At 37.5% G+C, this 11,720-nt stretch overlaps 2 protein-coding genes across 3 annotated transcripts; both read right to left on the bottom strand.

Annotated features, from left to right (window-relative positions):
- Positions 1–348: 348 nt before the first annotated feature.
- Positions 349–1,240, bottom strand: LOC109211820. Its single transcript, XM_019375403.1, has one exon. It carries the CDS (start codon positions 1,058–1,060, stop codon positions 566–568), a length of 495 nt encoding a protein of 164 aa, XP_019230948.1. The 5' UTR covers positions 1,061–1,240; the 3' UTR covers positions 349–565.
- Positions 1,241–1,833: 593 nt separating this feature from the next.
- LOC109211823 (acidic leucine-rich nuclear phosphoprotein 32-related protein) lies at positions 1,834–6,341 on the bottom strand. Of its 2 annotated transcripts, XR_002065777.1 has the most exons (3): positions 4,990–6,341; positions 2,889–3,288; positions 1,834–2,496 (listed from the first exon to the last, which is right to left on the bottom strand). XR_002065777.1 is itself a non-coding variant. In XM_019375405.1 (2 exons), the coding sequence occupies exons 1-2, from the start codon at positions 6,112–6,114 to the stop codon at positions 3,025–3,027; spliced, it is 1,389 nt and encodes a 462-aa protein (XP_019230950.1). In that variant the 5' UTR covers positions 6,115–6,341; the 3' UTR covers positions 2,530–3,024. The 2 variants fall into 2 exon arrangements, 1 of the variants encoding a protein (XP_019230950.1); XM_019375405.1 differs by lacking the exon at positions 1,834–2,496 and having other exon boundaries at positions 2,530–3,288.
- Between the last annotated feature and the right edge of the window lie 5,379 nt (positions 6,342–11,720).

Below are 11,720 nucleotides of genomic sequence, written 5' to 3'. Positions count from 1 at the left end.
GCTATTATTGACTGTTTTTAAAGTATAAAACTCGCCAAGGACAATTATAAATTGTAAAGTGAATGATATTTTTTGTGTATATAGTATTGATATAGTTTTCTCGTCAACTTGTTTTTGCTATAAATTTTATTTAATGGAACCAAACATCTATCTTAAAGATAATTGTACACCCATATTGCACCCATATTCTTAAAATCTTGAATACGCCTGTGATGTTATACTTTCACAAATTAATTGATATGTTTCTTTCTGTGATATGTATACCAATACGCTTTAATCGTTTAAATTGTTCTATTTTATAATCTGAAAAAGTATCACTAGTATTATTATCATTGTCCACCCAAGAAATAAAAAGAACTGCGTCTCTTTGATTAATGCCAGCCTAGACAAACCAAGGCCACATAACTTTGGATAACGATTCCATGGCCTATTCCAAAACATTATCAACAATAACACAAAAAAAGTGAAGTAAAATTTTAAACTACAATCTTTTGGTCTTTTCTTCATTCTGATTCTTGGATCAAAGAAGTAAATTATTATACAACGAATGCAACCAAAACAGATTTTAACCAAAGCATTGATCTGTTGGAAGTGGCCCAGGAATAGAACCTTGATCCAAGAACTGCAACCCAAACACAACCAAAATGGCTAACAATGACAAGTATGACAAGCCTTCAACTGCACCCAACAAACCAAATGGTCCATTGGGCAAACCTGAGCCAGTTTTAGACTTAGTGTACAATGACCAAGCCACAATTCCAACCACAACTAAATAACTCACCCCTTCAAGTGCACCAATTGAACCACCAGGTCCAGGTGGCAGACCACACCCTGTTGTTTTTAATGTGTAAAGAGACCATCCAACTACTGGTGTAGATATTTGTCCACCTACTATAGCAATTTTCTCTATGGAACTTGAGGTTTCGCTGCTTTTTTTAGCCATGGCTTGGATCTTGAATAGTGAAGGGGAGTGAGTTGTTTTGGGATTGACATAGTGATTGTAGTTGTGTTTTTGTGATGGAAGATACTTTGGAGATGATGGGGCTAGAAAGATTAACATTTTTAGACTTCAAAAATGAGTTGAGGGAGAAGGGATAAAAGGTAATGAAATTTGAGTTGCTGTGAGGTGGAGAGTGGGTGTGTGAAATAACACAAGTGCAGATTTATTTGGTCGTGTAATGGCAAATTATCTGGGACGTCTCAATATATCTGCAAGATATTGGCATTCTTTGCTATTTCAAAAGTAGTATAGTATTGCTTTATTTTATAGAACGTTTTTCTGTTAAACGCAACTTTTTAATGTATTTGAAAATATTTTAATGATAAAAAGTTGTCAGTTCTAATACCTTTTATTTAGGGCTAGATTATGTGAATTTTATTTTTACAGGATTTTTTTTAAAAAAAAAAAAAGAAAAAAAAAAGATGTCTGAATTAAGATAAAAATTAGTAAAAGATTTGAACGTCATAAATCAAATCCTTCAAATTTTTTAAACGAAGGAATAGCACTTTTTTATTGTAAATAATGGCATTTCATTTGTTTCCGCCTCCTCTATATCTACCGTACTTCAACTTCATTAAACTTGCCAGAGCACGAATAATGAAAAGTTGCAATATAAGTTAATAGAGAAAGGACAACGTAAAAATAATTATACTATAAACCAAAACGGTTTAGTAACCAATACTTACAATGCGACACGTAATATGAGATTAAAACACAGTTATTTCTTGACCACTACGTCGTGCACCTATTCTCTCAAGGAAATATCACTTTGTTTAATGACAATAATCACCCTCATAGCGTTCCCTATTTTTGAGGGGGGTTNGGAGTCCGGGTGAGGAAGGAAGAAATAAGGATGGATGTATTACCATTGATTTGAATACAATAATCGAAGTTCAAGAAATTAAATACAAATCCAAGCGCACACACGCTGCATCTCTTTGTAACGTAATTTGCCTTGCAAGTACCAATAAACAAACAAGACGAATCCCATTTTGTCGCAACCAGCTTGTGAAGTTTACGCGCATTGACAGCTTGGACCAAAGTTTTGATGGAAAACCCAAGGCAGGCCGAATCCTGCTATACTTAAGCCGGCCCAAACTCAGTACAGTCATTGGCCTGCTCTACCCTTAATCACCTTCTAACGTAGCAGCTCAATCTATTCAAGGCGCATATCCATCATTTGACACCCACAGTTTTGGGCTTCCAAGCCCAAAATTACTTTTACAAGGGCCAAAAATCTGCTTTGAAGATACCCGAGATGGCACCAAACTGATGGGCTGGCTGGTGGTATAAAATGTTACAACAGAATATAAGCGCGTTGTTTTCTTTTATCCCTTTTTTTGCGTATGGGACCATTGCTTTTTTTCTCTTTGTTTTTTCTTTATTTAACGAAATTCTCGACCGGTTGGTACAATATCATCGCTCGGTCACATGGTTGGAAGATCAGCGAATAGGTGCAATCAATTGACACACAAACAGCTGCCATCTGGCACCACCTGCACGTTGCCAAAAAAAATTAGATGTAAAAGTAGGCTGACAACAAATTGCGTGTGACATAATTGGATCAAAGGACGGACTCATCACAATGATAAACGGTCACACTTAACTGAGACAACTATCCACAAGACTGTTTTACAAGCCAATTAAAAACTATCCCCCAGGAAAAGCAAAGCGTCCTTTTTAAAATTCAAGAAAAAAGGCGGAAAACAAATTCTATCACTACTTCTACTGTAGAACTAGCAGAGGTTTTCTTTTTAGCTTTTCCCCAATTCAAATTCCCCTCCAATATAACCTACTCATGAAGCGGGTTGGATCTCCCCATCAACTGCCATTTGAATCACAACGCAACGGCCAATATTTACTAACGACCTTTTGAACATTTGTATACCTCTAAGACCTGAATTTCCCACCAAAACATGTGTCCTGTCCATGAAAAGATGTTCAACAGTCAACTACTTCCAGCCTCCAGACAAATCTATTCCTCAAGTTCATCACTTTCGTCAAACCCACCACAGATAAAGTCACTAACGGTGCTTGGATGACTTTGCATACTCTTCATCGTCATCTTCTTCACCACCATCATCATCGTCATCATCCCGCTTCCTCTTTTGAGAGGAGGAAGGTGGCACCTCTTGAACTTCACCATAGTCGTCCTCTTCATCTTCAACTTCTTCCTCCAACTCAGGATCTTCATCACCATTTACTGGCTCCATATCACTGCCTTCAGCATCATCTACTTCAATAGGACCAACTGGTTGAACAAGGTAGCCATTGCCATTATCTTCCTCCTGCCATTTAAATGAAAATTAGCATAGTAAGCTCAGCAAACCTAATAAAGGTGGTCAACTGATATACTGCAAAACCCTAAGATGCAAAATTTTAAGGAGATAACAAGATAATGATCACCAAATTAACCATAAAAAAATTACCAAGGTTCAGATAAAATCAAGAGCCATAAAACACATCTCTGGAAGTAGATCATTTAAATATGCCAACGAAGCTAGGCCAACAGAACTCAGAAAACTAATCTTTTAGCAGCAAGAATAAAAATATAAAATAACCATTACGACAACAAGGCAGAAAAGTGGGAAGCAACATAAGCAGTGAATTCAACAACACCAAATGATCGCATATACCTTAGCAGCAAAATCCAACAATCCTTTACGGAAAAAAAAAAAGGAAGATAATGATAAATGATGACAGAAGAGGGGGGGAAAACAAAAAACAAATTTTTAGTCAGAAAATAGAAAATCCCTTGATGAAAACTAAGAAAATGCAGAATAGCACATAAGCAGCAGATTCGACAAGGTAACATTCCCTATACTTTGGCAATTGACATAGTCACCTCTACGGGATATGATGGCAGAAAAGTAAAAGACCGAAAAATGAATTGGTCGGAGATCCATTAAAGTAAATCAATTTAAAACCAACAAAAAGATGAAAAACTAAAAACACCATAATCCGACACCCCTTCTGTAAGTAACTGATAATACTATCTTAAGCCAGGAGGAGATAACCCCCAAAAAAGAGGTTTAAGGAAGTTTCTTTCAAGAGAAACAAGCTCAATGGGGACAGGGCAGATCACAGCAAACTTTAGATTCCAAAATTTTGGAAATCAAGAGATTGTGCATAAAAACAATTAAGCTATAAGGAAGAAAAGGAGGAACAAAGAGATGGCACAAAAGCAGACGGACAAAAGACAAGGAAAATTGTGAATCTAGATCACTGCACTCAGAGCCTTAGCATTCAGTTTGCAAGTATAAAAATTGACAAAGAAACTTTAAAGAGAATTCTCAGAAAATCTCTCACAAATCATGTTTTTTATGAGTATTTGCATGCACATTACTTGGGTAGAATAACCAAATTATGGTCAAGATCTCACACAAATAAATCGTGCCAAAAGTTATTCCCCTCTTATAACTTCTGATTAATCCCTCTTTAGTCACTCTTCTGTAGAATAACACAAGTCAAGCAGAAATAATATAAATATTCCACACCACCTTGATCTAATAAGAAATTACCACTTTCCAGAAAAAGGATTCACAAAATCAGCTTGGTTTCTAAGGTGGCAACGGAAACCACCTGTGCACCAAAACTTCCAGGTTCATACTAACACGAAATTAATATTTCTTTTGGGGGTAATCTGATATTACAAGACTTTCTAACCAATATGCTACCAAAAATCACTGGTATTACCAGCAACAATCATGTAAAGATCAAATTGATCAATGGTTATGGAGATCAAATGATGACAATTCTTCCAGCAGCAATAAGCACATGAACCACGACATGCATATCTTAGTAAACAAATAGCAAGAGAAATTAACAAAACTAACACACAAAATAAACACTCCACACATTAGCAAATAAAACAGAATAAATTACGCTTAATATAGACTAGCAAGAAAGCCTTCTAACCAAACAACCAAATATGACATGTAACACATGAAAATGAAAACATAACTACATAAAACAGGAAAGATTTTCACCTCATCTTCAGCCTCCTCTTCATCATCGAAATCACCATCTTCCTCAACACCCTGCTCCTCCCCTGTCTCCCCATCATCATCCTCATCTGCATCATCTTCCCCCTGCTCATGCCCATCAATCTCCCCTTCAGTGCTATTTAACCTCCCCGTGCTCTCTGGCTCCGCAAAATCCCCATCATCATTATCAACTTCCTCCTCATCCTCTTCATCGTCGTCGTCGTCATCATCATCGTCCTCGTCATCTTCCACACCATCCTCCTCTTCATCACTGTCTTCTATTTCATGAACCTCCACTACATCCTCCTCATCACCCTCTTCATCTATCTCCTCCACAAAATCCTCATCTTCATCATCCTCATCATCCTCCTCGTCGTCTCCATCCCCAACCGCCTCTACTCGAAAACCATTTGAGTGGTGAGACGAACTCGAACCGTCATGTTTCGACCCATTAATCCCTCGAGTTATCTCCATTTCTTCCTCATCAGCATCACTCTCGTCCTCATCGACATCTACAACTCCTTCACTCCCAACCCTGTGTCCATTATTCATCCTGTAAGGCCGATCTTCTCCATCAACTTCCCCACTCCCCGGATCATCCTCTTCATCCTCCTCTTCATCTTCCTCCTCATCATCCGACTCCGGCCTCTCGTTCCCCTCCGCATCCATCTTATCCAAATACTTCAACGACCTAATCAATCCAAAAACCCTAGATCGGTAGTCCTTAACTCGCGTAACCGGACACTCATAGAGATCAAGCGACACAAGCCGGAGTTCAGCCAACGGCCGGAGATCGTCGATATCCTGAATCCGATTATTCGACAAATCGAGGTCCCGGAGTGAATTTAAACCAGCATCTACGAGGAACTCGAGGCCTCCGGCGATTCTATTGTCCGATAAAATTAACTTCTGCAGATTCTGTAGCCGAGGAAACTGTTCTAGCGACGAAACACCGATGTTTGCAATCGAAAGGTGCTCGAGATTCTGAAACTTCTCAAAAATCGATGGAGGAGGTAACTTACCATGAATACACTTAACGGCTCCGTCTAACGTTAGGGTTCGCACAGAACCGAAATTTCTCTCGCCGTCTAACGCCGTCTCCACCGCTCTCTCCCAAATCTCGTCCATTAATCAGAGCCAGAACTCATATGATACGAATTTTCTAAGAACTATGGGACTAAATTGGAATATAGATAAAATTCCGGACTAGAAGTTAAATTCCACAAACTTTTCCGGTATCTTCTACGGCAAAGGAGAATACATATAGAAAACCTAATTTTTCTTCTTTTTCTTTCTCTCTCTAGTTTCTCTCTCTAAAAACTCTTCACTCTATCGCTTGATATATTAGGGGAGGCGAGTCGAGAAAACTCGAGGCCGAGTCAGGGTTTGGGGAACAAGAGTAATCAGGGTTGAGTTAACTAACCCGAGTACAGGGTTAATATGTGTTTGTTGGGAGACTGATTTGCAGCCGTTGATTTTGAGAGACGCGGATTGATGACGTGGCTGGATATTGGACGGTAGAGATTGAAGGACGGTGTGTTTCTCTTTTCAAAAGGAAGGGCGTAGAGTGTATGGTTTGGAAGACTCGTTTTGATTTCGGAATTGATGAGTCTGACACGTCACTCTTGACGTTAATATATATCGGGGAATATTTGAATATGCCCCATTATTTCTGTAATATCACGGAAATACCACTGACCAATAACACGAGAACCTATTTTCTTATTCTTTTATAGTTTTAGTTTCATGACTTCTTTTTCTTTTTCCTTTTCACATAGAGCCAGAGTAGTTCGTGTCCTTTCGGGTTTGGCCTGCTATGAAATTTAAAAAGCCCTTTGTTTTTCCGCCTAATAATATTTACCTTTATCAAAAAATATTTAGGATTTGTTTGTCCATACAAATAAAAATAAAATTGAAATATTTTTTCAAAAATGTATTTGTCCATGAAAATTTACAAGTTTTTAAAAAAAATCGAAAATAATTTTTTAAAAATTTTCCACTCACAAGACTGCAATATTTTTTCAAGTGAAATGCATATCCAAACATAATTTCAAATTCCAAATCTTATTTTTCAACTTATTTCCAAATACTATTATCTTTTTAAATTACAATATTTATGTCCAAACGCCTACATATATTTTTTTTCCAAAAATTCAGTTATCATATACAGCGATTCATGGTATATATCGACTCTCATAGCTACCATATTCAGTAAGAATGGATAATCTTATTTCATCTCAGTATTAAATAAGCATATAGGAGTAATTTAATTTCACATCATATCAGCATGAAATAATTAAGCATATTATTGGGCATAATAATTCGTTAGAAAATATGTTCTTCGTTAATAATTTCTTGCAATCTAATACTCAGTTCGTGTAAGAACTTAATTAGTATGTAAATTTTAATGACTGAGTTAGACTTTTAGGTTTTGGTACATGGATAAGAATAACAATTTCGAGATAAAGTTTGGAATCAACTTGATCTCATGTTTGTTTTGGGGGTATTAGCTAATCTCATGATAACTTTTACACTAAATAGTGAGATTGATAATCCCATATACAAGATGGGATAACTAATCCTACGATATATCCCACCATTATACCAAACGACCCTTATCGTTATTAGAACGAAAACAATGGTAAGTAACGTAAACCTGACTAAATATATTTAATTTTCTCCTCTCTTTTTCAAAGCTGATGATAGGACAATTTTCTCATTTGTACCTGAGAAACTGGAGATAGGTTCAAGTACTTTACAACCCACAGCCATATATGTGAACTTTATGCAGTTAATATGTTAATTGTAGTTAGTCTGTTAATCAGGTTGTTAGTTAGTTAACAGTTAGGTTAGTTAGTTGGTTATGTGTGGGCCCAGTAGTTAAGTGGCTGGGGCTAAGTTAGTACATAGTTGAGTATATATAAGTTTGTAACTCCTTTCATTTCAGAGAAATAGAGTTCATTTTCTCTCTACTGCAATTCCCTTCTTCTTTCGAGTTCATCTCTTCCATTTCAGACCTAATCACATTTGGTTGTGTGAATCTAGATATTGAACTCAGATTCACCAAGCTCACATGGTATCAGAGCAGTGAAGAGCTGTAATTCCGCAAATTTTGTTTAATTCAGGTGAAATCTCATTGTCATATTCTTCGCCGAAGCTGCAACTGACGATTGTTAATGGCGGCTGAAAAAATCGATCACACGCATCCTTTATTTGTTCACCCTTCAGACACTCCTAGCTCAATTCCGATCCCTGTAAAGTTCACAGGTTCAGAAAATTATGGGTTGTGGCGTCGCTCAATGCGAATTGCGTTACAAGCTAAGAGGAAGCTAGGGTTTGTGCTTGGGACATGAAAAAAGGATTCGTTTCAATCTGAATTACACGAGGACTGGGAAACATGTAACGATCGTGCTTTCCTGGATCATGAATATTGTGTCTCTGGATCTACTTAGTGGTATTGTCTACACATCTAATGCACATCTAGTGTGGGAGGATTTGACAAAGTGAATCGTATGCGGATATTTCAGTTGCACAGGGAAATTGCCACTATTACACAGGGAACAAATTCAGTCTCTGCATATTTCACTAGGTTGAAGGAATTATGGGCTGGGTATAATGCCATGGTGCCTGTCCCTAATTCGAAGAAGTATGTTAAACACCTTCAACAGCAAAGGTTAATGCAGTTTCTAAGTGGTCTCAATGAGACATATGACCAAGCAAGGTGTCAGATCTTAATGAAGATTGTGGAGCCAACATTGAATCAAGCTTATGCATTGATTATAAAGACGAGAGTCAGAATTCTAATACAGATCCAATCTTGCCAAACAGAGGAGATCCAGTTGCTATGCAAACAGGTGGAGGGCAGATGGCTATGCAGAATAACAGGGGACAATACAAAGGAAAGAAGCCATTTGTGAAGTGTGATTATTGCAAAAAAACTGAGCATTCCAAAGAAAATTGCTTTAAATTAGTTGGCTATCCAACTGATTTTTCAAAACTAAGAGGCCATATACAGCTAATATGACACTGGTAGCCAAGAGAATGATAAATCAGCACATCAGGATGAAGGAGGAAGTGGTTGTGATGGATTAAAGGTAGGACCATATTTCACTGAAGACCAATATAGACAGATTTTTAGCATGCTGAACAAGGAAACTCCAGAACATCAAGCTAACATGGCAGGTATTGCAACCTCCTTAATGACAAGTTTTACTTGTAAAGAATGGGTAATTGATTCTGGAGCTACGCATCACATAGCTGGTGAACTAGGCATGTTAAATACTAAGAATAAAGTGAACAAATGTGATAGTGATCAAGTACATTTGCCTACAGGAGAAAAGTCTAGTATAGCACATGTTAGGGATGCTGTCATATGTGATGAACTGAAGCTGGAAGATGTTTTATTTGTACCTGAATTTAAGTTCAATCTAATCTCAGTGTCCAAACTAACTAGGCAGCTATGTTGTTAAGTGAATTTCTTCCTTTATTTCTGCTTGTTTCAGGATCTCTATAATGGCAATGTGAGGGGGATTGGTAGAGAAAGAGGTGGTCTGTACATATTGAAAGAAGAACTTCAAAGGAGATTTGGAAAAGTTTATCAGAGGGATAAGGAAGTTTGCATCAATTATAACCACACAGAACAATAAAGGAGATGGAGTTTTATGGCACAAAAGGCTGGGCCATGCTTCAGTTAGTACTATGAAGAACTTGGATCTACTTCATAACAAGTCTATAGATGTAGTAGTGAATAATGATTGCCCTGTATGTCCACTAGCAAAACAAAGTAGGTTAGTATTCCCTAGAAGTATGAGTAGGAGTGAAAATCCTTTATCTATTTTGCATATGGATGTTTGGGGACCATATAGGTTTCCCACGTATGATAGAAAATATTTTTTCCTAACAGTTGTGGATGATAATACAAGGTATAACATTTACTTCAATTGAAAAGTGATGTTGTTGTGGTGTTGAAGAAATTTCTTGCCATGTTGCACACTCAATTTTAGTCTAAAGTGAAGGTAATTAGAACAGATAATGGTACAAAATTCTTTAATAAACACATGAATGAATTGTTTGATGCCTATGGTATAGTTCATCAAAGTAGTTATGTATACACTCCACAGCAGAATGGAATAGTGGAGAGAAAACACAGGCACATTCTAGATACAGCTAGGGCATTGAAGTTTCAAGCAAATGTCCCTACAAGGCTCTGGGGTGAATGCATTAAAACAATTGTGTATGTGATAAACAGACTACCTACTGAGTTGTTGGATGGAAAGGCCCCATATGAGCTCCTTCATAACAAATCACCTTCCTTGTCTCACCTTAGAGTGTTTGGATGTCTTTGCTATGCCACTAACTTGGTTAAGGAAGAAAAATTCTCACCAAGGGCAAGGGCAGCTATATTCCTTGGTTATACAGAGACACAAAAAGGCTACAAGCTACTTGATTTAAATACTAATTGTTTCTTTGTTTGCAGAGATGTTATCTTCAAAGAGAATATCTGTCCATTTGCCAAACATTGTCCCACATCTCACAATGCAGAGAGACATACAACAACTGCAGATGGCCTCAGAGTCTTTACAGAATCCCTATGGCAATATGTATCAGAAGTCAGAAGGAGTTATAAGCAGTAATTTAGGATCGCTTGTTGAGGGAGAGACATTGACAACAATGCAGGGACTCATATTGCAGAACATGAAGTAAATGATGATATGCCAAACTCATCGGAAACAAATGCAGATATGCAACATGAAGGAAATGGTGATATTACAAACTCACCAGGAGAAAATACAAGTGATGATGCAGATGCAACAAGCAGCAGTGCAGTCCAAGAACAACAATTAGTGTAGGAAGGTGAAGTGAATCCTCCAGCAACTCTTGAACAAGAGTCAACTGAGATCAGAAAATCTAAAAGAACCACAAAGGAACCATATGGTTGCAGGACTATATGACCACAGCAAGAAGGAGTTCTTCTTATCCCTGTCCAACTACCTATTCGATAGCAAGTTGACTGACAAATGCAGAAGCTTTTTGGCTGGAATCCCAAAATTAACAGAACCAAAGACCTTTAGTGAAGCATCTAAGGACAAAAAGTGGGTTGAAGCCATGGAAGCTGAAATCAAGGCTTTGGAGGCCAACATAACCTGGGATGTTGTTGATCTTCCAAAAGGCATTAAGTCTATTGGTTCAAAGTGGGTGTATAAGATTAAATACAAAGCAAATGGTGAAGTAGAAAGATTCAAGGCTAGGTTGGTAGCCAAGAGTTATAGCCAAAGAGAAGGCCTAGACTATAATGAAACAATCTCACCAGTTGCCAAAATGGTAACTGTGAGATCAGTGATTGCTCTAGCTGCTTCTAAAAGCTGGAATATATCACAAATGGATATCTACAATGCATTCTTACAAGGGGATTTATATGAAGAAGTGTATATGGAACTTCCTCAAGGCTTTAAAAGACATGGGGAGACAAAGGTCTGCAGATTGTTAAAGTCATTATATGGGCTTAAACAAGCCTCACGAAGATGGAACATTAAGCTCAGTGAGGCACTAACAGTTGCAGGATATGTTCAAAGTCAATATGACTATTCATTGTTTATTAAGTGGAAAGTAGATGACTTTGTAGCGGTGCTGATATATGTGGATGATTTATTGATTACTGGAAACAGTGAGGAGTTTACCAATGAGACCAAAGTTGTTCTTCATCAGAAGTTCAAGGTGAAGGATCTTGGTGAACT

This window comes from Nicotiana attenuata, unplaced genomic scaffold, assembly GCF_001879085.1.
Source record: "Nicotiana attenuata strain UT unplaced genomic scaffold, NIATTr2, whole genome shotgun sequence".
Lineage (NCBI taxonomy): Eukaryota > Viridiplantae > Streptophyta > Magnoliopsida > Solanales > Solanaceae > Nicotiana > Nicotiana attenuata.
This window is presented reverse-complemented; position numbering and strand designations above follow the sequence as displayed.

What these genes read in the sequence shown, in the direction of transcription:
- LOC109211820 (XM_019375403.1), bottom strand. Translation starts at nt 1,060, where the DNA reads ATGTTAATCTTTCTAGCCCCATCATCTCCAAAGTATCTTCCATCACAA.
- LOC109211823 (XM_019375405.1), bottom strand. Translation starts at nt 6,114, where the DNA reads ATGGACGAGATTTGGGAGAGAGCGGTGGAGACGGCGTTAGACGGCGAG. An exon ending in AAGAGGAGGCTGAAGATGAG is followed by an intron (nt 3,289 to 4,989) that starts GTGAAAATCTTT and finishes TTTAAATGGCAG; the next exon opens with GAGGAAGATAATGGCAATGG.